Source organism: Peromyscus maniculatus, chromosome 13 (genome assembly GCF_049852395.1).
Source record: "Peromyscus maniculatus bairdii isolate BWxNUB_F1_BW_parent chromosome 13, HU_Pman_BW_mat_3.1, whole genome shotgun sequence".
In the NCBI taxonomy this organism is placed as follows: Eukaryota; Metazoa; Chordata; class Mammalia; order Rodentia; family Cricetidae; genus Peromyscus; species Peromyscus maniculatus.
This window is the reverse complement of record NC_134864.1, coordinates 59,661,540-59,689,406: the sequence shown is the minus strand read 5'-3', so window position 1 is coordinate 59,689,406 and position 27,867 is coordinate 59,661,540. Positions and strand designations below refer to the sequence as shown.

The 27,867-nt window shown below is 41.0% G+C and overlaps 1 protein-coding gene across 1 annotated transcript in view; it reads right to left on the bottom strand.

Moving 5' to 3' along the window:
• Positions 1 to 7,359: 7,359 nt before the first annotated feature.
• The window catches only part of Pgap1 (post-GPI attachment to proteins inositol deacylase 1), a 66,124-nt gene continuing 45,616 nt past the window's right edge, over positions 7,360 to 27,867 (bottom strand). Inside the window, exons 19-27 of the mRNA XM_006974873.4 lie at positions 27,545 to 27,583; positions 23,703 to 23,796; positions 20,466 to 20,556; positions 19,143 to 19,340; positions 17,684 to 17,819; positions 15,622 to 15,672; positions 14,826 to 15,013; positions 9,857 to 9,961; positions 7,360 to 8,151 (exon numbers count right to left, since the gene is read on the bottom strand). Of these exons, the coding sequence (XP_006974935.1) occupies positions 8,013 to 8,151; positions 9,857 to 9,961; positions 14,826 to 15,013; positions 15,622 to 15,672; positions 17,684 to 17,819; positions 19,143 to 19,340; positions 20,466 to 20,556; positions 23,703 to 23,796; positions 27,545 to 27,583 (1,041 nt within the window). The 3' untranslated portion in view covers positions 7,360 to 8,012. The remainder of the gene's footprint in view (positions 8,152 to 9,856; positions 9,962 to 14,825; positions 15,014 to 15,621; positions 15,673 to 17,683; positions 17,820 to 19,142; positions 19,341 to 20,465; positions 20,557 to 23,702; positions 23,797 to 27,544; positions 27,584 to 27,867) is intronic.

The window sequence follows — 27,867 nt, the reverse complement described above, 5'->3', positions numbered from 1 at the left end:
GAATTGTTACTATACACTAGACTTTATGGCCGAGTACAAAACTGGTGTGCAAATAAATGATAACTTTACCGAGTCTCCCACAGCAGCCACGAGTAGTCTGTGCTCTAAATGTCTAACTGTATGGTAGAAGCTGACGTCAGCGGGGAGGGACCTGATTATACACCCTTGTCTAAACAACTTCCCTGTCAATCTTACCAGGCTTTAAGGAAAGACCTATTGTCACTTCTACATGTTTTTAAGAGACTCTTATTTAAACGAAACATTTTAACAGGAGTAGGGGAGAAGTAGGACAAAAGAAATACATTGGGTTTATGCCCCAAAATAACATGTAAAAATAAACAACAAATGGAGTACACAGGAATGTGAGCATCTTTATGAACATGATTATACTGTAAATTGAGTAATTTGGACTTTAATGAAAATCATACTCATTATTTGAAATAAGCACAGTAACAATGCAAGACTTTACATTAAATTAAAAAGAGGAGCTACTTTTCCCTTGATACTATAAAAATTAGTAGGCAGGAAAAAGAAAAAGGAGAGGAAAATAGTAATGGTTAAAAAAAACTAAATTGATCTGAGTTTAGCCACTGGAAAGTCACTACCGGATTAATAACCCTTATTTGAGAATATAAATACAAGCCTCAATCTGCCACAACACTGAGCACAAGTCTTAGAAGGAACTCACATCTTTGATGAGATTATTACCAACAAGACAAAAATGCATTTTGATGATTAATTTTTATATATTCAGTAAGTTTAGAAACAGAAGTGCCGTGACTATCCCTTAAAATATTTTCCCTCAGAAACTTTAGCGAAACCTAATTTCCCAGATATATTAAGACTAAATCAATTTAAAAATAAATCAAACAACAGAAAGCTCGGGAACTTCAGGGGGGCCTCAAGAACAGCAGCTGTGTGAGCGCCACAGGAAGTGTGGGTCAATTTGTACTTAAAACTTTCCTTTCAACAACTTGAAAGAAAAGAATTTCAGGTGAATTTGAGAAGGCCACCCAGAGTAAAATACACAGTTAAAAAAAAACTGCAGGGCATTGCTTGGTCATTTTAAGGCACAGTCTGCTTTATCCCAAATAAGTTCAAGGTCACAGTGATGATATAAATTCAGTTTTGGTCTGTTTTATCTTGGACACATTGCTACATTTACAGTTAGTCCTAAGTTTAAGAAACCACAGTATCACTTCAAAATGATACACATCAGTTCCTATTTTTTAAAAAAATACAAGTATGTAAGACAACTTCCTAATTTATACACAATAAAAAATGAAGGTTTCTCTCCCAGCCACGCATCAGGGAGGGGAGGTGGGTATTTGCGTGAGTACTCTGACCAAGGCCGCTTTCTCCATGCACAGAGCCTGCTTTATGTTAAGGGCAGGCATCTCCTACTTAGACCATTGCACACAGAGGACAAACTCCGTCCAGAGGACACTGCATCCCGAAGCCAGCTCCCATGAGCCACCTTCCTACTCATCAGGCCAGTCCCCACGGGTTAGTTAGATAACCATTACTCGATGAAGACCAAATCACTCCACTATGTAGCTTTCTGTACCATTTCTTCATTTACGAGGAGGCCAACTTAGGAAAATGTACCAACGTTACTGTACGGGGCCAAGCAGCAGTAAAAAACAGTAAGAAAAACTAAAACAAACCACGCAGATCTATCTCCATGACATTCCTCTGAGGAGGAAGAGAGTTCACGCAAACCGACGGCGGCTTCCGCGTCTGCTCTGTTTCTAGTTTTGTCCAAGGCTGTGTCAATGCTCATGCTTCTCATGAACAACTGTATTTCATAGCATTTGGTACAAGGTGTGCACGTTAAAAGGTTTGCTTCATTGTACTATGTCAGGTTCTAGCGGATAAACACTCGGGACGGAACGGAAACACAAACAAAAGGAACCCCACAGGGCACGCTTTCAGGTATATAAAGAAGTCACCTATACCAGAAATGGACTGTACAAAGTTCATTTTTTACATCACAAAATAAGACCAAAGCCAGATGACTTCAGCTAGCTGCTGGAAGACTATTACTGAGGGGACTACATTCTTACCCAACAATGTCAGGAAGCCAGACAGAAGAGAACACACTCTTCAAAAGCTTTGAACATTTTCAAAGAAAAATAGAGTATGGAATATGTTTTCACCATATACACATTTATTGTTAAGTCTAGATGAAAAATACTGAAGAGATTACTTTTGTTTTAACCCCAATATACTATGGAAAGTTCCTTGGCACAAATATCCGGAGGTATTTTACAGTTTCATTTTGCTTTGGTGGCAAAGCACGTTTTGCTAACCACAGGAATACTTCCAGTTTCCAATGCAGATTATGCTGAAAAGAATTCAAATGTATCTTCATTTTCCTAAAAAAAGGGATGTAAAAAGTCCAACAGGAAACAGAACAAATGCACATGACAGACAAAACCCACCAGGCATTAGGCTCTGTAGTAGTTAGTAGTGCTACACAGTCTCTATAAACTCTTGTGATAGTAATATCACACCTTACAAATACTACAAATCAAAAGAACATTTGGAAGAGCACATGAACTTTACAAAATGGCTCCCTGTAGGTTTCCTAGACTAAGATGAGAATTCAGATACACAAACTTCCACTGATAATTAAACAGCAACAGATACAGTTTCTCACTGACGTTCAAACTGACAATGCCCAGAATGATTACAGGCTGATTCTGACTCAAGGTGCCAGTTTTACATAAAGTCATCAGAATTTAACTGGTTTCTTAGTATTTCAGATGTTTTTTGGCAGCATAACATGCCAAACACTTAAAGAAAACTGTTCTTGATTAAACTGTCTACGAATAATAACGGTAATCAAGCTGCACCTTAGATATTGCCAGCTCTGAAGCACATCACCACCCAGCTGCCCTGTTACATTTATAGTGTTAACAGAGTAACGGTATGCCTCTTTCCACCATTTTAAGTTTTATTCTGTTCTCAAAATGAAGTGACTACCATGTAAAATTCTGTTTTTACTTATTCACAATGTTTTAAAAATGAAGTTTAGCCGGGCGGTGGTGGCGCACGCCTTTAATCCCAGCACTCGGGAGGCAGAGCCAGGTGGATCTCTGTGAGTTCGAGGCCAGCCTGGGCTACCAAGTGAGTCCCAGGAAAGGCACAAAGCTACACAGAGAAACCCTGTCTCGAAAAACCAAAAAAAAAAAAAAAAAAAAAAAATGAAGTTTATGCATGTATAGTACATATTTGAACTGCTGAGCTGACTCCCATTTCCCATGATCCTCTGGAAAGTTGGGAATGTGAAGGCCCCTGGGGCTTTCTTACTTCTTCATGCATCTGTAAGCCTCATGTTGAAAAAGTAGATAATCACAGAATTATAAATGTTTCTTGTTCAAAAAGACTGCAATAAAATTCCAGCTCTCAATCTTACAGTTGGTAGCGTGAGTCCTGTATTAACTTTATCTGGTACAGAAGCCGTCCCATCAGGAACAAATGCCAACACAGAAACGTTCATTGCTCCCTTGACAACTGTCATACTCCCCAAATGGATTGTGACCCTCAATAAACTTCACAATGTCTCCTGTTTCCTATGATATACAAATTCACAGATCAGATCATCCACACAGGTGAAAAAAAAAAAATCAACAAAAACCTAGCTATCCAAAGCTTTGACATACTTTTGGATTTCTCCTAAATGATTTGAAAAAAAAAAAAAAAAACACTTCCTAAATGTTCAAATGCAACATTCTAAAATTTTGCATCAAACCAAAACACACAAGGCAGTGCATTGATTCAGACCTGATGTTGAGGAGAGAAATACCGGCCGCCTGATTTATCCCATGACTCTGGAACCAGCAGCCCTGGTTTAGTTCATGGTATTTGTGGGTCCCTGCCTCTTAAATGTGTTTTGTGTTTTCATGTGTGTACATGTTTGTGTACGTGCACCTGTATGTGGGTGCACACACAAGAGGTCGGGGGTGTTGGGGACAAGGGTCAATGCTGGGAGACTTCCTCAGTTACTCTCCACCTTATTTTTTTGAGACAGGGTCTTTCACTGAACCTAAAGCTTGCAAATTCGGCTAGGCTGGCTGGCCAGCAAGCCCACACATCTACCTGTCTCCACCACTCTGAGCTGGGATTCCAGGCACACACCACTCAGCCAGTTTCTCCCGTGGATTCTGGGAGTCTGCACTTGGGTCCTCACGCACGGCGGGACTTTCCATCTGAACCATCTCTCCAGGCCTTTTCCCATATGCCTCCCGCAGCTTTCAAGAACTACTGAAAACTGAATTCTTCCTCACTTTATCCCACGTCATCATCTTCCATAAGAGGCATTAAGAAAGTGCCTGGTTAAATGAACACACCATACCGTGAGTGAAAACTCGAAAGAGGTTTTTGTTTGTTTTGGTTTTTTAAGTATAGAGACTTGATAATAAAATAAATAAGACAATCTGTCTGGTACAAATTTGTGAGCATTGTGAAAATGAGCCATGTCGACATGCATGACAATGCAATAAATAGCAAACGTTCAGCAGGACTACCTCCTGGAGTTACTTCTTTTTCTTCACTGTATAATTACATAGACACTATTATAGTTCACTCAATAAAAGGTAGCCCTTTGCTGGGCGGTGGTGGTGCTCACCTTTAATCTCAGTACTTGGGAGGCAGAGGCAGGTAGATCCCTGTGAATTCAAGGCTGGCTGGTCTACAGAGCTAGTTCTAGGACAGCCGAGGCTACCAAAGAAACCTTGTCTTAAACTATCCCTTTATAGACAGCTGAATTTACATAACTAAAGTATAAAAAGGACTAGGAGACTACTCAACACATGATTAATACATATTAGGCAACCTCAAAAATCAGTGTTAAGCATAAACAGTTTCTTTAGAATCAGTTCTAAAAGTTTTCAATATGGTGGCAACCAAGAAAAGAGTAGAATTTATTTAATTTTGGCATGGAATTAATCCAGACTAGCTGTGTGTAACTCAGAGGTAGAGAACATAATCAGGGAACACAGGCTCTGGATTCAATCCCTGGTGTGCTCATGTCTGTACACACAGAACTGCAATAGCAATTTCCATCCAATCATCAGGTCCAGGAGCTGGAGGGATGGCTGAGTTAAGAGTGCTGCTGTTCTGGAGAATTTGAGTTTGGCTCCTAGTGTGTGTCCAGCAACTCACAATTAACTACAGCTCTAGGGGATCCACTGCCCTCTTCTGGTCACAGTGAGCACCTACACACACACACACACACACACACACACACACACACACACACACACACACACACACACACTGAATCTTTAAAAGGATTATCAGGTCTAAGCTGTAATAGCAATAACTCCATGAGGGCATTTCAGAAATACCGAGCCACTCAGTGTTCTCAACTGTCTAATGTATACCCAATCTATTTCCTCGCAAGAATCCAGCTGTTTAATAAGCACAACACTTACTCAAAAACTTGGTTTCTTAAAGAAAAAATCACAACAGTGGAACTAAAAAATGTGATCTATTAATCTAACTTAACTGCCAATTCGAGTAACATTGGTAATGGGACTACGGTAATAATATGCATGTAAACATGATAGATAAAAGCAAGTGACGTTGAGATAAAGGAATTCCCTTTTCTTAAGGGATAGCAATTTTCATGATCAGGTGGTCTACCTAGCTTTTTGTGTCTAAACACTTGAAGAAGATTCTGTCAAAGTGTGCCCACGTGTGTTTATGTGTGAGTGTGTATCTGTGAGTGTGGGTGGCAAGTGGCCCAAGACCCAGACCACTATTATCTAAAATATTTTGTTGGCATAAACAAGACTTCAGGGCTTGGGAATAAGTACTTTCAGACAAAAACCATTTTAGTAAGAATTAATGTGCTTTAACAACAAACATACTACTCCCAAGTAAGAAATCAAACATGCTACGTCTTACTTATGAGTAGCCCTCACTAAGCAGGGAGACTTTAGATCTCATAAATAATCACAGCTGTAAAAAGGTCTAACACCAAGTTTCTGTAAAGTTCTTTGTAGATGTATGTTCAAATTCAGAAAGTCAAAGTATTCAGTTACCATTTCGTATCACCCACAGACTGGAAGGTAGCATGTGTATAGAGGCTGTGTGTGCCTGGCAACATTGAAGCAGCTATGTCTCATGGAAGTGGTATGCCATGGGGAAACTGTACTGAACAAACACTACGCTGTAGTTTATTCCATTTGAAACATTTCGGAAGCAAGAGACTAAAACGTTCGCCACGTCTAGTATAAAGGCTTTCCTCTAAAAGTCTCAGTAAGTGAAAAATATGAATACTTAACAAGCACGATGCCCGTCAAGAAGACAGCGACAGAATCATACAAATGAGCTAACCTCTGTGGTAAAAACAAGACCTTCTGATTAAAGCCGAAAGATCGAGGGCAGAACTCCCAGGGGGCAGGAGGCAGGCTATGAGGGTGGCTGGAGTGGGAGGAGCCCTCTGGCTGGGCAGTAGTAGCTGAAAGGCTGTGGTTCCAGATATACAACGGCAGATGAAATAAAACTGGTTCCCTAGGGACCATTCCCGGCACTAAGACGTACACGAGCTCACAAGAGCAACAGTGAATTCACGGGCAGGTAAGGACTTCACTGGGGAGGCTTCAGGCATTTACAGAACACACATCTAAGGGAAGGGCTCCGTGAACCAGGATCTCCTCAGCTTGAGTTTATTCTAACCGAAGGCAAAGAGCAACTGTCGTCTTCAGGCTCCCGACCTTTCTACTTTTCTGTAGCTAAGAATGAACTAGAACTGGAGATGAAACAGAGTAGTATTACCCTTGCTGGCCGAAGAGGAGTCCTCGGGGTGAACTCTGCAAGTCAAGATTCCACTGTTAACTGGGCAATGGAAGTCTGCGGTCTCCTCAGGCAGTGCTCACACTGTCGCGGCCGAGGCACAATGCCTGCCCACTGCTCCATTACCAGCAGTACCGTTTGGTACACGAGTGTAATCCGGTATTTGTGTTGACACCCCCTCCTTCCCAAGAGACAAGAAAATGATGCAAGCCTAGGGTCATTCCAACCTCTGGAATTGAGTTATTTTAACAACCTATCATTACCGGAGGCACTTTTGGCAACCACGGGGTCCCCGGTTTAATCTGGTGTAGAAACTGATTGTGCCAATGCAGATCCACAGGAATAGCCTTTTTTTTTTTTTTTTTTTTTTGGTTTTTCGAGACAAGGTTTCTCTGTGTAGCTTTGCGCCTTTCCTGGAACTCACTTGGTAGCCCAGGCTGGCCCCGAACTCACAGAGATCCGCCTGGCTCTGCCTCCCGAGTGCTGGGATTAAAGGCGTGCGCCACCACCGCCCGGCAGGAATAGCCTTTTGATAATAGATCTTTCGGTAGATTTCTTTCATGCTTTTAATATTCACCAAGAATACACAGTAAGAGTCTTATTTGACTCAAGAAGATATCTTTGTTTTGAATCTGAAGTGCAGTAGTTAACCAAAAAGCCTCCCTTTAATTTGAGGCTCTTTTTCATTCCACAGATGGAAGAAGACAGATCAAACTGTGTTCACCGTGGCTGCCAAAAGCTGACCCAAGACTGCGTCATGACTCTTTTTACTTCTGGGAAACAGTCATGACTTTTAACAACCTTTGAAGACTTACTCTGAATGTGTAAATTACAGCAAACACAAAACCCACTTCTCAAAAGGAAGTCTGATGGAACTGGCAGCAGTTTCCCACGATTATAAACAATGCTCCGTCTACAGAGTCTCCAGAAGATTCCTGGCATGGCTGAGGAAAGCCGGTCGGTGTGACGGGAGTCCCCTTCACTAATTTCTCAGGTATGACAAGTATACGGATGCTACGTCACGAAATGAGACCATGCTTCAACTACCTTCCTCAAGCATTACAAAACTAATCTCCTATGTCCAATACTGTAAAAATAGACTCGTCTTCTCCGAAGGACCGCACTGTGTCGGTGGGTGGAGCTGCGTTCACCGCATCCCTGGTCCTAAAGGCATACATCGCTTTTGTCATCCTCCAAGTCCAGGCTCACATAAAGTTGCATAACGCGTGGAATAAGAGAGGGATGACGACAAAGCAGGGGACCCTGTATAAGTGGGAGGAGCCAAACGCGATCACCCCGACAGCCAGAGGAAGCGGGAACTGCGAGGCGGTCTTCAGCAGTTTGCTGTGAAGAGACGGGGAAATATGCATCAGTCAAACTACACTGTGAGCCAAAAGGAAACACGTTAAATCGTTTACATACCTTTGGAAACTCAACATTGTGTTTTCATGCTTGTATTTATTACTTAAATTCTGTGTATTTATTTACATTTTGTGCATCTATTTAAATTTTGTTTATTTATTTGCTTTCCCGATTATCCTCTTTTTAGTGTTTTGTTTGGTTTTGTTTGAGGCAGGATCTCACCACGTAGACTTAGCTGGCCTGGAACTTGCTCTGTAGACCAGGCTGGCCTCAGACTCACAGAGATCTGTCTGTCCCTGCCTCCCGAATGCTGGGATCTAAGTTGTGGGTGGGCCACTGTGCCATCTTAGTTTTGGTTTTCTGAGATAAGGTTTTGTGATAGATGATATAATCCAAGTGGGCTTTGAACTCATGATCTTCCTCGTCTTCTGAACGCTGGAATGACAGGAGAGAGCCAGAACATCTGGCTCCTAACCGATTTTAAATGATGTGATTTTTTTTTTAATGAACTGAAAAAAAACAAACCTTTCCATAATTTTACAAAGCTCAATAAAAACCATATTTTAAACAGAAAATGGAAATACATTTCTATTCAGAGAACAGCTATTATCTTTACTCTTAAAGAGAAAAATACCGGTTGGTATTTCATTCTGCAATGCTACCTCTAAAAAGATATCCTAACAAAATAATGTTCTTGAAGATACAGCTACAAAAATGCTTCATTTAATCCTACTTACAACACCAAAATTAAATAAGTAAAAACAAAAGGAAAGAAAGAAACAAAACAAACAGAGGAAGCATCCTTGTCCCCAGAAAGGAAATGTAAAAACCAAAACATTAAACACTAAAGAAGAAAACTAGTTTCAGGGAAAACCCCTCGGATTCTACACGGAAAACTCAGACGCTGGGGCTAAGGGGGGACGTCTGTGGACACAGCCATCGGACGGCCAAGTCAAGATTTGCTCTCCCTTATGTACACAATTTATTTGAGGCAGGGGCCGATGTAGCCCAGGCTGGCTACCAGCTCTATATAGCTGAGGATGGCCTTGGCTGCGGATTCTCCTGCTTTCCCCTCCCACGTGCTCAGACCCCAGGCACACAGACAACGCTCCTGCTCAGACACCAAGGTTTAAATCCTCACTGGGTCTGAGCCCAGAGGAAAGGCTCCAGAAAGACCCGGTGTGGTTATGAGCACCTCAAACAGACACAGAAAAGGCCAGCTGCACACGAAGCCCTCATACCTACTACTCAGCAGATTCAAACGGTCATTATTTCAGCCGCCGGCCCACCTACTTATATTATGCCTATACTCTTGGGAAGTCAAATCTTAGATATCATATCATTTAGGAGTTAAGTCTTAAAAGAAAATAGCTCACTCATTTCCTAATGAAACTCCTACCATTAAGAAAATAAGCATAATCTATGTGCATATGAACTATATTTGCATATAAACCACAGTCATCTATGGTTCGCCTTTAATCCCAGCACTCAGGAAGCAGAGGCAGGTGGATCTCTGTGAGTTCGAGGCCAGACTGGTCTACAGAGCGAGATCCAGGAAAGGCGCAAAGCTACACAGAGAAACCCTGTCTCGAAAAACCAAAAAAAAAAAAAAAAAAAAGAGGATGCTTCAAGAAAGAAAATCGTAGAGGACAGCAATAGATGAATAGATAACTCAAAACCACTGTACCTTGACTTTACTGAAACTGTGTGAGTATTTCCGAGAATCGTGATAGCTGGGATAAGGAGAAATGCCAGGGGTTTACACGGGTCGGGGTTAAGTTGAAAATAATACCTAGAATAAAAAGAAAACCTATCAGCAAAGCATAAGTTTTCTTATGTTTATTAAGGTACACAATATTTTGGGGAACACAATACCACCACATTTCCTCTCTTTTTGTCTAAAATTAAAGAAAGCTTATAACTAATACAAGAAAAACTGCCCATGGCTTTACATGCTCAGAGTCAAATTAGTTAATTTTCAGAAGGTTCCAGTAACGCTACGGTCAGGAACACTCGTGGACCTGCCAGTACAACTCTGGCTCTAGACTGCCCTCCCACTCAGGATCTGACAGTGGGCTTCACGCTCAGAAGCCACTCAGGAAACAGATACGCAGTGTGGAAAGGCTCACACAGCTCTTCAAACTACTCAACATTCATGAAGATGGCCCTCTATCAAAACAGGTAAAGTGGAGGCTAAAATAAAGGAACTTCTCACTAGTTTTTAAAACTCGCAATTCCGTCACTTGTGGTTATCGACAGTAAGAATTCCGCAGCCTTTTGAGAATCTGGCTTGTTCCTCGATTCTGGCTAACTTTGAACTAAATTCTGGATCTTGACTAAAAGACACACAAAAGAGGGATATCACCATCTGATAAACCTCTGATTTCGTTTCCTGGACAGATTTCGATTCTGCCTATTTCTAAGCAGGTGTGAGTGGGACCAGACGTTCCAACCACAGGTGAGCCAGGCATCCTAGGACAACAGAAGGGTCATTCTAACCACAGGAGAATACCAGTTCTCTCGAGCTTTGACTACAGTGAGGCATTCCTGGTAACAGCAGCTCCTAAAAATACCATGACCACTGCAGAAGGACACTGCTTTGTTTCCTGCATCTCAGAGGGTACTCTGAGGACCCAAAAACACGGAACAGTTCCAAGTCTGGAATGGTGGGGACACCTGCCACAGGTTTGGTTGGGGTCATCCCAAGGTGGAGCTATGGAAAGAGTGGGAAGGGATGGATAAATAAACATCAATGAGGCCAGGCTGTGATGGATGCAGGAGCGAGTGTGCCCACTGGCTGCCATGAGGATCAAGTCCCAGTGCCTGAGGATTTCTGTATTCTGAATCTGGAGCCTGCCAGACCTCTGGAGCTGTCTCTGCCACCTGTGGTTGGCTAGTGGGCAACCTTGACAGCTCTGAGCTCAGGACCAGAGGATTCTTTGATTTCCCGTTTCTTCCCTCCTACAGGGTTTACTGCTGGATGGGATCTGAAGGCACTGGGCTCAATAGGCAGAGTTCCAGGTTCCCTGGATTTTCCACTATAATTCCACCAACATCCTCTACGCCTTTAGTGTGCTTATCCAGTTTAGAACGCAGGGTCCTGTTTTCCTTAACTAGGAAAAGGCCTTGGCAGTGAGTGGGAACCTTGCCGGGTAAGCCAGTTCTCAGAAGGCCACGATCCATTTCTAAAGCACACGCAGCCTCGACAGACCACAGGTAAGATACCTATTGACTGAACTGTGTGTCCTCTGAAAGAAACACACCTCCCTGACAAAGGCTCACCTGGACCTGAAGTGCAGGGATGGAAGGTGATCATTCCAGCCCCAGATAAGTAACAGACATTTACAGCCGACAAAGCCGACTTAGACTTCGTCAGAAGAGATAAAGAAGGTTAACTACACATGAATGAAAGAAACAATCCATCAAGAATATGTAACAGCTGGGCGGTGGTGGCGCACGCCTTTAACCCCAGCACTCTGGAGACAAAGGGAGGCGGATCTCTGTGAGTTCGAGGACAGACAGCCAGGCTACACAGAAAAACCCTGTCTCAAAAAAAAAAAAAAAAAAAAAAAAAAAAAAGGAATATGTAACAGGGGCCCACAGGGATGGCTCAGCATTTAAGAGTGTGGTTTACTCTTGCAGAGAACCAAAGTTGGTTTCCAGTACAGATGTCAAATGTGTCACAACCACCTGAAACTCCAGCTCCAGAGGATCCAATGCATCTGTCCTTCAAAGGGCATTTGCCACTCATGTGGACATATACACAGATACACACTCAAACACAAAATTAAAAATAAAATAAATACCCCCCTCTAGAAGAAGATATAACAATCAAAAATGTATGTGCTGAATGTTGAAATCAATAAATTACATAAAACAAATGCTACTGAACACAAAAGAAGAGCCCAATCCAGGTACAGTAACAGTGGATGACGTCCACACTCCCCACATCAAAAGTGTGATCATCCACACATCCTTCTCTCAAATTTCAGATTGAACTACTTCAAACATCAACTATACTTAACAGACACCAATAGCATATTCTATCCACCAGCTGTGGAATGTACATCCTTAGCAGCCCACAGAACTTTCTCCAAAATAAATCACATTTTAAAACTTAAAACAAGTCATAATTTTAAAACACTAAAATAATTTTTTTGTTTCTTACCAAATCATAACAGAATAAAACTAGAAATCAACAACAAAAGGAACTACAGAAATGATACAAGCACGTGGAGGTTAAACAATGCAATTCTGTATGATCCGTGGGGTTGATTTCTTTCATCAAGTGAAATTTAAAAAAAAAATCATAGAATCAAATGAAAATGAAAACATCACTTGTTAGAAGTTTTGGAATCATGCAAAGGAAGTTTTCACAGCAAAGTTATAGCTATTAGGCCCTACATTTAAAAAACAGACCTCAAATAACCAATAAGGCGCCCAAAGGTCTTTGAGAAAAGGAACAAACTAAACTCTAAATTAGTAGACAGAAAGAAGTCTGGACTAATGAGAGAGAGACTCAAGGAACAGTAACAGGGAGCAAGGAAGTCAACAATAGGTTCTCTGAAATGGTAAGCAACATTGACAAACCCTTAGCCAAACGAACCAAAAGGAAAGGAGACATAAATTAGTAAAATTAAAACCAAAAAGAACAGATAGCAGCGAAATCTAGAAGATCATTTTGAAAACTTGTATCTCAATAAACTGGAACACTAGAAGAAATGGATAAATTTCTAGACAGATAGGACCTACATAAAATTGATCCATGAGCATTATAAACAACATACACAGGTCTGCATAACAAGAAATGAGATAATGTCTCCCAGCAAAAGTAATGTCTCCCAGCAAAGAAAAGCCCAGAAGACGGGTTCTATCAGCCCTTTAAAATACATACACCAGTTTTCTTCAATCTATCCCATAAAACAGAAAGAACACTGTCAAACAGTCTATAAAAGAGTTTGATCTGATCCCGAGGACACAGCAAACAGAAAACTATAGACCCATCTCTCTGAAGCAGCAGCACAAACATCCTGGATAAAATACTTGTAAACTGAGTTCAGCAGCACAGTCAAAAGATATAATCAAGTTGGTTTCATTCCAGGGGTGCCAGGATGCAGAGACACACAAATAAAACAACATACTTTAGTGCATGGATAAAATCGAGGACAAAAACCATGTGATTATCTTATTAGGGGGAAAAAGCCTTTGAAAAATTCATTATCCATTCATGAAAAAAGCCCCAAAGAATCCAAGATCAGATAATAGCTCAGCAAAGTAAAAGGTGGATGTGACCAACCTATAGCTAACTACACTGTCTGGGAGAAAAACGCAAGTATTTCTTCTAAAACCAGGATGACGACAGGATGTCTACAGGATTGTTATTCAATATAATGCTCGAAGTTTTAGTCAGACCAATGAGGCAAGAAAATGAAAAAAAAAAGATAAAAATAGAAAGGAAAATGTCAAATTATCCCTATTAGTAGAAAATATGATCCTATACTTAAAAGTTCCTGAAAATTCCAGTAGGAAACTCTTAGACATGATGAACATTTTCAGCAAAGAAACAGACACAAGACACAAGTCAACATCTGTTTCTGTATGTCAGCAGTGAACACACAGAGTTACATCAGAAAAACAAAACCATGTACAGCTTTTAAAAAGTCAGTAAAATACCCAGGAATAAACTTAACCAAGGAGGCTAAAGGTCGTCTCTACAAAGAAACTTATAAACCACCAAAGAAAGAAATTGAGGAAAATCCTAGAGGATTGAAAGACCTTCTATGTTCATGGATCAGCAGAAAGAATATTGTAAAAATGGTTATATTATACAAAGCAACCTACGGGTTCAAGTTGACCCCGTGAAAACTCCAATGGATGCCACATAGCCTTCTTGTGCTTTCAAATCTTTTTTTTTTTTTTTTTTAATTTCACACAGTAGAGAAAACATATTCATTTTTCAGAGTCTACTTTATTTCATTTACTATGATAACCTACACTTCTTTATGGCTGAGAAACACTCCATTGTCTATACATGCTACACTTTCTTTATTCATTCATGTTCGTTAGCATCTAAGCTCATTCATAACTTAGCAACTGTTGACAATGCTGCATTGATCATCTGCAGGCACAGAGCACTCCCTTTGCTCGGGATTGCTTTGGCTAATCCACTGTCCTTCCAAATAAATTTCACCACTGCTTCATTTAGCCTCCTTAGTTAGGTTTACACCTAGGTATTTTAGGTTTTTTTAGGCTGTTTGTCCATGGTTTAGTTGGAAAGAGGAGGGGACTAATGGAAAAGATAAGCTAGGACAAAGAAGGTGACCTCAACATAGTAAAAGGCATGTATGAAAATGTCACCATGAAACTCATTATTTTGTATACCACACATAATAAAAATTGTTTATAAATTACTTTTTTTGGTAAAAAAAAAATACAAATCACTTCATTTGGCTGGTTTTTAGAGAACATTATAATTTCAGAACTCATAGCACCAGGGCAAATGAGGGAATAGAAATGTACTGAAAACCAATTCCAGGCAATATATAAGCTTCCTATTCTCAAGCAATTTTCATGGGCCATCAGGAATTCAGCCAGGCTCTATTAAGAGAGATTTACTGTCTGAAGCACACAAACAACAATTCCATAAAGAAACACACCTAAGGTTCTTTAACCAATAGATGAGAGACGGCATGCTGAGCAACACCACCCACGTGAGCAGGTTAATCACGGTGCCGTGCATGCGCAGACTGTCCTCTGCATCGTTCGCAGACAGGCGAAGACCCTGCACTGAGGGGTCTTTATGGTGGTTGGACTTCTTTTCACTTCTTCTAGAGTGTTTGGGATTCTGGAAAGCAAACGAACACGAATGTGAATAAACAAAAATAAGTTCAAGATATTGCTTATTAGTACTTAACTCTTATTACCAACTATAAATAAAATAATGAAGTTACTTTGCTGAAAGTACTTTAAAGTTGTTATCATCACAAGACTTTTTTTTCTTTCCTGCTTTATTTGAGATGGGATCTTACTTTGTGACCCTGGCTGGTCTCGAAATCTCAGGTTCCAGCCACTCTCTGCTTCAGTTTCCTGGGTGCTTGCTGGGTCACACCAGCATGTGTGACCACGTCCAGCTACATTTTTTGACTTCTTACTTTTATTGCTAGTAATAACTCAATATATATATATATATATATATATATATATATATATATATATATATATATAAACAACGTGAGGAAGGTAACCCAGGATCAAGTTAAACAGCACAATTCAAGTCTATTTCAATATTCCTTAACTTTACTTCAAGTTACTTAAGATTCACAGTTCCTTTTAATCATTACAAAATCCTCACATCTACTCCTATGGCTTCAAAACACAACAATGGAAAAAGCAAACGCCCATTGTCTCACGTGCTTTCATATTAGTGTGTAGCGTTTAGAAAACAAAGCTCACCACTGGCTGGCTGTTTCTAAAGGTCGTTAGGCTGGCTTGCAGATGGACAACCTTAGGAAGAGAAGATGATTTTAACATTACTTGTATTTGGAACAAAAACAATAGACAACAGATTAAAACATTACAACTGAAAAGCATTATAATCTGAAATTTAAAAAAATATAAACATGGAGCTGGGAAACGGCTCAGGGATCAAGAGCACTAACTGCTCTTGCACAGGACCTGGGTTTAGTTCCAAGGCCCCACAGGGCTCATGAGCCTCTGTCACTTGGTCTAGGGGTTCTGATGCCCTCTTCTGGCCTCGATGAGCACTGCACACACACAGCGTAGATAAAACACACACACATAAAATAAGTTATGAAAACATTAAAAAAAAAAAAAGCAACCAGGCTTCATTTAACATTTGAAAACAGCATTCCATGAAACATAAATCATAACAAATGATAACTTTTATGGATTTAAAAAGAAAAACACAAAATGGTAACAATAAAAACTTCCAGAATAAGCAGAGACCTTTTATATCCTGTGAACTTATGTTTGAATGATGCCTTGCTACAGCAATTTTACATGTCTTGTAGGTCAAACATTTAGATTATATTCAATATTATATAATATGTTCAATTATATATGGTGGTAAAATACTAATAAGACTTCAAGAAAAATGTATAAATTTATTGTTTCCCTTAAATTACATATCTGAGGGAGTTTTGTGTATTGAGTAAGTTTTTTTAAAAATTATCTAATTAGGGTTTAGTTTGATTGGTGTGTAAAATGAATGAAAAATTTTCTTAATAAAAAATAAAATAAAAAATATATAAAAGAAAAAAATTATCTAATTAAAAAAACAGAACCTAACCTTATCATTTATAAACTTAAGTAGCTCTAGATAGTTTTTCAGATTTACAAAAGGCCCCTTTAGAAAACTGAAAATAATCTACAGTGTGAAAGTCTTAGTTTGAAAAAAAGGCAGATAGAGCCTTGATGAAAAGTAAGAACAATTATCCAGTGTGATGTCCACAATCTACCCACACAATCAATTATCCAGTGTGATGTCCACAATCTACCCACACAATCAATTATCCAGTGTAATGTGCACAGTCTACCCACATGATCAATTATCCAGTGTGATGTCCACAGTCCACCCACATGATCAGTTATCCAGTGTGGGATCCACAGTCCACCCACATGATCAGTTATCCAGTGTGGGATCCACAGTCCACCCACATGATCAGTTATCCAGTGTGGGGTCAACAGTCCACCCACATGATCAATTATCCAGTGTGATGTCCACAGTCCACCCACATGATCAATTATCCAGTGAAATGTCCACAGTCCACCCACACGATCAATTATCCAGTGTAATGTCCACAGTCCACCCACACAATCAATTACCCAGTGTGGGGTCAACAGTCCACCCACATTATCAATTATTCAGTGTGAGGTCCACAGTCCACCCACACAATCAATTGTCCAGTGTGATGTCCACAGTCCACCCATACGATCAATACACCACACACGCAGCTTGTCGCCTCTTGGATCCCCTTCCATGCCGTTAGTTTATTCAGTGTTTTCTGCGTCAGTAAAATCATCACTTAATTGTTACCACTGCCTTTGATTCTTCAGCGACATATGTCAGTATCCACTGACGTGACTGATAACTTGATGAAAACTAACAACTTTTCCTTTTCCTACTCATGTCTGGAAGATGTGAGTGAGTAAATCTATTCTAATAAAATGTTTAAAAAGCTAATGACCCCAGGAACAGAAAGTGACCTAAAACAGATTATGAATTCTCCCTTTTTTTTTTAACCAAAACCCCAACTCAGACTAATAATGTCAGTTCTATACTTAACTAAATAAAAGTTAAATAACCAAGATGCAAAAATAAATAAATAAATAAATAAAAATTAAAACTTAAGAAAAGCCTTTACATCAATGTTCTGACATAACAGAGGGGGTTGCATTCAGGAATAATCACAATTGCTGTTAATAATGCCTACGGGGCACTCTATAGGTGCCTAACACGGAGCCCAGGCCTTCTGGCTTGGCTGACTCAACATACCTTACACACATAGTACAGGTAAGACAGAAGTATGGCAAGTGCGCCACAAGTTGTCCAGCTCACTATGAGGAAGACAACCGTCAGGACAGGCAAGTCTGGTGACATCACCTTGATATCCTTAGGAAGCTCAGCAGGTCTAGAATGAAAGGAACAAAGTTGTGTTGTTGTTGTTGTTGTTGTTTTTAAATACAATAATGTATATTTACATAGTCCACAAAAGAAGAAAACAGTATAAGGCTGAGGACCACTCATGTCACAAGAGGAGCATTCCAATCCATGATCTCGTGTGTCAGGCCACAGCCAAAACACAGATGCATTAAGGAAACTGTAAAGTAAGCTTCAGGTTGTGTATATAAAGTAACACAAAACAGATGCGTTTTGTACTTGGAGCTTGGTCCCATCCTCAAAATTCTTCGTAATACATATGCAAATATTTCAAAATCTAAGAAAGTCTAGTGGCCTGAGCATTTCAGAGGGAGAGCTCTACCAGCCCCTCAGCTGCTTATTAATATGTGAGGAACACAGTAAACTATAAACACAAACAAACTGTGTACAAAATAATCACAAGCCAGGCGACAGTGGTGCATACCTTTAATCCCAGCACCTGGGAGGCAGAGCCAGGTGGATCTCTGTTAGTGAGGCCAGCCTGGGCTACAGAGCAAGATCCAGGACAGGCACCAAAACTACACAGAGAAACCCTGTCTCAAAAAAACAAAAACAAAAACAAACCCAAAAAACAAACAACAAACAAAATATAAACACAAAGTAAACTATAACGTGTGTCTCAGCATAGGTGAGAGGTGACATGCAATTCTCTAACACACCATGGTGATTATTTTTATCAGTCGTACTGTGCCTGGAACTTGTACTAAGGAAGAAAGAGGACAACTATTTACAGATCCTGTGTCATGCACGCCCAATCCTGACAGAAGAACACAGCTCAATCTGAGAGCCCCGAGGTCTCCCTGACAGAAACCCGAGACCCGCCTCCGAACAGCGAGGGAGGCGGCAGCACCTGTTACCTCCTGTGACAGGAAACCACATCACAGCCATCCGGCATGGAGGAGTCAAGAGAAAACTAGACCGGGGTTTTTATCAGAAAAGCCACTAGTAACTTTAAACCCAAACTGCCTTTGGGCCTGCACCGTAACTCCAGGCTGTTTTCAGGGCCTTTATCCATCCATCCAACCAGACAGTAAAGACCAGGATCGACATCTCCTGCCGTGAAGTTTGGTAACAGGAGTCAGAGTCACTATTTACAAAATAAGGGACGACAAAAACCTGTAAGATTTCCGACCAGGATACGCATGTACACACATGTGATCTCACACTCTCCCCTCCTCTCTCCCCCTCTGCAGTGCCGAGGATCAAGCTCGGGTCCTGGCACACACTAGGCCCATACCCCAGCCAGCCCTCACATTTTCTTCACTGAGGGTGAGAAGCTCCAGCAGAGGCTCACCTTTTCAGGGCTAGCCACAGAGAGGAGAGAAGCTGCACCGATGTAGAAGAGAGCAGACCACTCCAGTAGGCCGTGCAGGTCCCGAACAGAAAGAGAATCAAGGACACCAGCGGGAAACACATACTCTGGCTAGTCAGCACGATGGCGTCTAACTCCGGCAGCAATACTGCATCCCATAATTCCTTGAACCATTTGTACCTGTAAAGACAGAAGCCAAACAAACCAAAATTCCAATAACCAATGCTTAACCGTCTATTATTTGAGGTGTCTCACCATCTTAAAGGCCTAAGACGGTTTGTAAAATATACTGAAAACAAATCTTAATTCTCGTTGGTTTGGTTTTTTTCAGATAAGCGAGCGCTTGTGTAGCTCAGCCTGGCTTTGAAGTACAGATCTCCCTGCCTCTACCTCCTGAGTGCAGGGACTACAAGTGTGTGCAAGCATGCATGGCTTTTACTGCATTCCCTTGTGTGTGTGTGTGTGTGTGTGTGTGTGTGTGTGTGCGCGCGCGTGCGTGTGTGTGCACGCGTGCGCGCGTGCATGTGAGTGTATGTGCATGTGCATGTTGTATGCATGGAGGCCAGAGGAGGATACTGAGCACCTTCCTCTACAGCTCTGTGTGTGCCTTATTCCCTTAGGACAGGGTCTGCCACCGAACTGGTGGTTTGCCATTTCAGCCAGCAAGCTCTTGGGACCCGGCTGTCCTTGCCCACTCAGTGTTGGGGTTTTACAAGCAAACACATCCACAACTGCTTTCTCTGTGGGGGCTGGGGGCTCCAACTCATGTTTCACAGTAAGTATTTTGACCCACCAAGTGAACTTCCCAGCCCTTGGCTCTTGATTCTTTTGAACAAGTCAGTGAGTCTGCTGACCACTAAGTATCTGAGTCCACAGCCCCAGAACTACTTTACTCCTATCGATCACTGAATGAACTGATTCAGTGCTAACTTGTTTAAAGTCAGGAAGTCAGCAGCTATTTGGAATGACAGAATGAAAGAGGTCTAAGAAATGATTCTTAATTTAAAAAAACCACCAAATTAGTAACAAAGCAAATTAGCAACCTGGTTAAAGTGTAAGCTTTTAGATTTTTAGACACATATAATGCATAACTACTTATATATAAAAGTCTGTAATTACTTTTGAAATGATCACATTACTGAAAATAAATGTTGACAGACATATTGGGCCTTTCCCTAAAAGTTGCAGTTTAATAAAACATATCAGCTGCAAAATATCTATGAAAATTCATAGTATATTATGAAATCAAAATGAAATTATTTTACAAACAAAATTAAAATTGTTATCACAGATAATGAAACTTACCCCAACAAAAACTTAACCATAATTACAAATGGGTCGACTTTGTATGGCTTTGCTTCTTTATCCAGAATGGCTGAATATTCTAAGCAATAACCTGGTGATGAAAGAAAATCATTTCTGGGCAACGAAGAACTCACAGTAATTAAACAAATATACTTCATCTCTGAACATCAATGTAACACTTAACAAAATCACAACACTGCACACCGGAAGCTGCAGGATCTGTCCTCCTACCACAGAGAGTACTCTTGGAAGGTTCACTGTAACCACACACTCAGTCACTCATCAAGGAAATGGAGGGGTGTCAGGGCCTGGGCTTCACGATGTGCATTTTTATAAACCCCGAAAAGTGGCTTCAAGAACAGGTTTATTGAGCTATAACTCTTAAGCCACACAACCCATCCACTTAGAGTCCACAAATTCAGTGGATTTTAATATATTTGGTTATGCAACCACTGATACAATCAGTCTCAGAACATTTTCGTCACCTCAAAGAAATGGTCTGCTTTGAAATGATCCTGTTTGGTAACCGCTAATCTATCTTTTGCCATAGCTATTCCTGTTCTGGTCATGTGATATAAATGGAGTCATAACATATGATCCTTTGTGATTAGCTTCTTCCATTCAATGCTTGTCAAGATTCAACCATATTTTAAGATATAAAGGGATTTGGTTTTCTGAGGTATTAGGAATCAAACCCAGAGAGGACTTCACACATGCCAGGCAAGGGCCCTACTGCAGAACGATACCCTCAGCCCTTTATTTCTTTTTATTGGTGAGCATATTTTTTAGCAACTGCTTTGCTTATTATGAATAGTACTACTGTGGATATTTGTGCACATGTTTTTATGTGGATGGAAGCTTCCAATTCTCCTTGTGTGTTCCTGAGAACGGAGGTGCTCAGTTCTGTGGTAACTCTTAATCCATTGAAGGAAGTGCCAGACTGCTTTCCACAGCTGTGTATGAAGGTTCCGATTTCTCCATTTCCTCATTTGCACATTATCACTTATCATGCTCGTTCTAGCGGGTACAACCTACAGTGACTGACGGTTTGCATTCCTGGTGCATGGCTGCCTCTTAATTGGCTTGGGACACACTCACACATTTAAATCCTCTAGAACAGCTAGTTTCAAATACCTCTAGTGTCCCCACAGACAATCCAGCAAATTCTCTGTGACTCAGAATCAATTGTCAGCCTTGGAACAAGGCAGTATGGAGCGCCTCTTTTCAAAGCACAACAAGCATCCTGAGGTCTGGCTGCAGTCACGCTTCCCGAACTGGCCCACAACTAAAAGGCTAGGTCTGAGACTCCGAAGAGAAGAGCTGCATGTTCTCTCCACATGAAGAACCTAGTCTGCATGGAGGTATGCATGCATATAAGTGGGTGTAAGCAAGAGTGAAGCCTAAAATACAAAGGAGACCAAGAGAAATGTGCTGAGGAGGTGGGGAGACCTCCCTGGGACATGTGTCATAAAAGGGGTCCCCAAGGGTGGAAGGGGGAAGTCAATTATAATACACTTTTTGAAAAAACCACTGTGATATTTAATGCTTTGTATGGTATTTTTTAAAAGGCCAGCTCTGAGGATAGAAAGATGGCTCAGTGGTTAAGAACACTGGCTGCTCTTCCAGAGGACCTGGGTTCAATTCCCAGCACCCACAAGGCACCTCACAACTGTCTGTAACTCCAGTTTCAGGGGATCTGGCACCCTCACACAGATATGCATGCAGGCAAAACACCAATTTAAAAAAAAAAAAAAAAGGACAATTCTGGGGCAGGTCACATTTCTTTCCTCTCCATGGAATACAGTTTAACAGATTAAATATGAACAATCAATTGACAAAAGTTATTAAAGGACATTAAAGTTTCGTGAAGGTCAATTAAAAAAGAACCGAGTAGTTAGAAAAAGGTTTAGCACACAAAAATGGTGAGGAGGATTCCTGGCTTTCGACAGCTTGGCTTCACTCTTCATCGTCTCCTACCTCCTTGGAGACTGTCCAAGCATAACCAAGGTCTAGCCTCTTGGGAAGCACACTCTACACTCTTCAGAGCCGTTCTGCCTTTCCCTTTGCTGCCTCTGGGAGGCTGGCTTCTGTGCACCAGCTTCTTTGGGCAATAGCAGTCAGCAGGGCAGCAGGAAGGAGTAAGGCTAAGCTCTCCCCACCTCCCCCTGCAAGGCCAGGGGGCAGTGACTGTATCTCCTGCCTTCCTCGGCCACGTGTCGGAGTTTTAAAAAGTAGCAAGGAGCATTGCCTCAAACATTAGGAGAGGAAAAGGGCTAAGGCATGAAGGGGGGGGGGGGAAGCGGAAGGGGCGGGGGGAAGGGAAGGGACAGAGGAAGAGGAGAAAGGAGAGGCCTGGGAGGAAGGCACGGGGTAAACCAGGAGGGCGTGTAAGATCCGAGCGTGCTCGCACACAAGTACAAGTTCATCCAACCCAAGTTTCTTGGCTGCAGCAGCAGCAGCAACAAGAGGGGAGGGTGTGGACAAGAAGAGAACCTGAAGGCCATGGCTCCAATTCTAACACGTTCTAGAAAATAGATGGGACAGGCGAGCACGCTCAACTCCATCATGGGGCTGGGATCACCAAAATCTCAATTATGAAAGACACAGAAAACCAAAATGTTTTCAATACATTGCAAGGGGGAGTGGTGGGCTTGGGGGAAACTGTAGCTATGAAGTTTAATGATTAAACCTAAGGACATGCCGCAGCATGCGGATCTTACCTAAGAGCGTGAACGACGTTAAAAGCACTCGGTGGCCCACTCCCAACCCTCTCTCTGTCCTGCTGCCTCTATTCCTTCCGGTTCGGAAACTTCCTACTTCCTTCCTCATCCCCCTCTTCCTACCTCACCTGCTTTCTTCTCTTCCGTATTTTCACGAGTCATTTTTTTCTGTATATGGGAACTTTGTTCCTTTTATAAGATAAAAGTATTGACAAAATTGAAAAGACACCAAGAAGACTGGTCACAAAACCACACGCTATTCTGGCGACCCCAGGGACAGTGGCGGTGGCTAATTCTAAGGACTTTCCTATTATGCCTTCCACATAACCTAAACACATATGACCACGGGAATAAAGCCCAGTGGCAGTTCTTAGAATGTACCAGGCTCTAGTTCTGATCTCCAGTACTGGAAAAACAAAAACAAACAACATCAACAAGCAAACACGACCTGGACCTAACAGTGGCTCTACTTTAAAATTTAAAATAAAATTAACGTTTAAGACGTAAGCATGTTTACCTGTTGAGAAGAGAGAATATAACTGTCCTCCATAAGCAAGAAGGATGCTAGATACAACGTAGGCAGGAAGAGCTCCACCATGAAATCTAACTACCTAGAAAACAGACAAACCAAACGTCAACTGTGCAATATCTGTGCGGATGAAATAAGCATACTTTCACACAAAATAGAAAGTTGACTCTTTACTTTGCATTTTTTTTCTGACATGGCCACACACTTATTTCTAGTCAGGAGCATCAAAATTCTAAGTAAATAAATATTAATAATGTATAGTATCATAGAAACAGCTGAGTTTCTCATCAGAGGCATAAATGAGTTCCCATGCTACAAGGTACTTTCAAAGCATCCTTATTGAGACCCAGTGTTCAGTCATGATATCTGACATCTTATATGCATTACCTCAGGCCCCTTCTCAAAAAAACAACCCTTAGAAGTGGTTTTCATGCCTACTTTAAGTGCAGAAGAATTGAGGTATGGAGAGTCCATACCTTGCACGATTACAAATGTTTTAATGGCTAACTTACTTCATCTCTGTGTGCTTATTAATAAAATGGGGACAATGCCAGTGCATATAGGTGTTATAAAGACAAAGCGTAGTCACTGTTTAAAGCAGGTGGAATGCTAACTCTCACTTGATAAGCCGTCTGAAATCCCCAGCTGTAATTGTTAACCTTCACTAAATCTGGAAATCCCGTGAAACTTGTACTTAAGTTCAGCCTAAGCTCATAGCCATTATGTTCTGGTGCTTCAGGATAACATACCCTGTGTAAAGCAGACTGTATTAAAAGTGATGTTAAGTTCATTGTTCCACTGGCATATAGTAATGAAGCAAGATGATAGACTCAATTGTGGTATTTTTATATATGCACATTAATGGTCTCTTAATGTTTAAAATGAGTTTACCTTAAAGTTTTCTCCATTCCACGGAGTCCTTTTAAATCACAAACTGTCTGGTGACCTGATACAGCCTATGGAAGTTGAAGCCTGACACAGTGTAAGACTTTAAAGAGCCCAGTGTCTTCCTGGTCTTTCCAGTATCCTTCAAAGCAAGCTTACCAAGCGTTTAGTGTTTCGGGGACGGAAGAGGCACTTCACATGCATACCCATTCCCCCCGAGTCCTCTGACATCCCTTTAGCACACAAAATAGTCTCTTCTAGCTGTCAAGTCTACTAATCCTAACGAGATGTGCCCATCTCAGCAAGAGTGGCAGGGTTGTTACGGCTCAGCGGGCTGCCCCCCAACTGGATCTGGGGCCCTCTCTACAGAAGGGAATTCATCTATGCCTGGTGCTGTAAAAACAGTGGATAACCCATGCCTGGGAAGGGCAGAGGCCCCAAGGGAGAACTGACTAGGGCTGTTTGAGGAAACCGACATGGCAACCCTGCCTTCGAAATCTCTACGCTCATACCAAGGGCAGAAGCCACTCCCGGCTTCTGTCCGAAAGTACAGTGAACAGTGGTGAATGCAGAGTCTCACAGCGGCCCGAGACACCGAGAGCCAGTGATAACGGAGGGCCCAGCCTTCAATCATTTATGTCACTCCTTATAAGAATCAGGGGACACTGGAGGAGGAGGAGGAGGAGGAATGTAAGAGCTGAAGGCAGGGAGAAGTGTGTGTGTGTGTGGGGGTGTCATGCCATATTCTAGACACGACACAATGCATTCATGTCATAGCAGCAGTGACTACTGGGCTTGGCCTGTCCAAGACTGGCCCTGTCAGTCATGGGTGTGCAAGGGACCATGGGTTCCTACCTCTTACTGTCGAACTATTGGCTACTTATAGATTCGGGGAGAGGAGGAGGTATTGTCTTGAGTTGTGAACCCGGGGTAACCCCAGCAGGTTCTAATGGATAGCTCCAAACCCACGGTCATAGAGGCGGCCCTAGTTCAACGACGTGGGTCACAGACTAAAACAAACAGAACTGTGAGGAACAGGTGTGTAGGGTGTAAACCAAACAAAACTACAAAGGAAGCCAAGAGGGCAAAACCGGTGCCGAGGAGGAGGGGGGAGGGCAGAAGGGCACACGTGCCGTGAAGATGTGTAGCTGACGCGGAGGTCCCTGTGCTCACAGACGAGCAGTAGGGAAACCAGGAGTGTTACACATGCAGGGTTTTCCACCCAGCAGGCTGGGAAAGGCGGTTAATGGCCTGGGGACCTCTGCACTATCTGTACGGCAGGCCACACTGCCACCCCCAGACACTTATGTTTAGTCGGTCAATCTAGAGTTCTCTCCTCCTCCAGACCCTCATCAGGAGCATTGTTTACCTTGAGCCTGCCTCCTCATTAATCCAGAGAGCCTATCTTTTTATTATTATTATTGTTATCATTATTATTTTTAATTTTATTTTACAATACTATTCAGTTCTACATAATAGCCACAGATTCCCTTGTTCTCTCCCTTCCTGCCCCCTCCCCTTCCCAACGCGCCCGATCTGGTCTGATCTTGGAAGCTCAGAGAGCCTATCTTTATGGAAGACGTTACTTGTACTTTACAAGGATTTTGATGTAGTCGTGTCTTAAGCTTTTGTTGTATGCACAGGATCGAGTTCATGATCACCAGGAAATTTTTTCCCAAATTGTGCTGTGCTTAAATAGGCCTAAAAGAAACTATCCAGTGTCAGACTCCAGCAGTTCGAACCCAAGCTGTTTACTGAGTCATGATGAACCAGACTTCCTTCTTGCCTCGCTCTGCTGGCCGTGGTGTTTGCAGAGACCCATCCCCCCAACAATGGAAAGGAGATGAGGTAGAGTTAAGGTAGGAAGGACAGGGGGAGTTGAGTGAGGGGAAGAATTTACTAAAACGTTGGAAAATGTCACAATGACACATAATAATGCTCTGTGCGCTAAGTTATGGAATAAATCTAAAAATACACATCTATCAAGTGAGTTAGATACATTGCACAGGACTTCATTCTCCTAGATCTACAAGCCAAGTAATTAAGGATGAATGAAGAACACGTGCTTTTCCACTTTGGACTTAATCAACACACGTTCTTTATTTGATTTTAAAAAGAATAGACCTTTGATCTTGTGACACTAAGGCAATCTTACATTTAGAAAGATTTCCACATCTAAACACAAATGTTACTTTGTTTCTATATCTAAACATAAATGTTACTTTGTCCGCTTTTAGTATGATCGTCTTTGATTATTGCATACTAAGGTAACTTGAATTTGCTCATCACTAATCTGAACTATGGATACAGATAAGAAGCAATGTCCACCTTCACTCTAAGCTTTATAAGTGACAAGTCTTTTGTATACTTTGAAAACATAAGAGCAGGAATTACTTTGTATTACAGAAAATAATTTTTAATTGGTTCCTTAACTCTACAAATTTTTAAGTATTTATGATGCTATTTTACAACTCAAACTAAAATTTACTTATTTCTTCATGATTTATAAAAAATATTTATACATTAACTGAATCTTATTATGTTCACAAACTTTACAATAATTGAAATCTAATTCCCAAAAGGTTGTAAGAAGGCTCAAATGAGGTAATGCATACAAAAACGTTTCTAACTCAATTTTAAGAATTGAATTACAATCATGACCAAGTACAAAATTATCAATATTATCTTATGAGTCAAGAAAGTAGTGTGTCTGAGACATAAAATGCAAAGTTTCAAAAATCAAAGCAGCAATAAAATTTTTGTTGCATTAATTTGTATTAATTTCTCTGTCTTAATCAATATTGTACAATTCTACAAGTTCTAATAATACAGACTAATATTTGTGGTCCCACTTTAAAAATTACTGGTTTAAAGAAGAAGACTGAAATCTCTACCAAATCACAAGGCAATAAATAATCAATCAACTTGCATTAAGTTTCTCTTACCTGTCCAAGTATTTGTGGAAAGGAAGTCTTAATTGTCACCTAGGATAAAATAATTGTTTTTAAAAAAGTTTATTTTTCCTAAACTCATTTCATATTTTATTAAATTGAGTACTTCTGCATATCTTTTAAGTACGGTGATTTTTGAACAATTAAACAGATCTTCAAGAATGTTCTAAACCATCATATTAACTGTCTGAAGTACAGTTTACTATTTCTGTATATTTCCCAGTATACTTCCTCCTCAACAACTGGGTGAATGCTACGGTATATGGGTGGCAATCCTTTCCTAACTAGAATATTTAATTAACTACAACATGTTATAA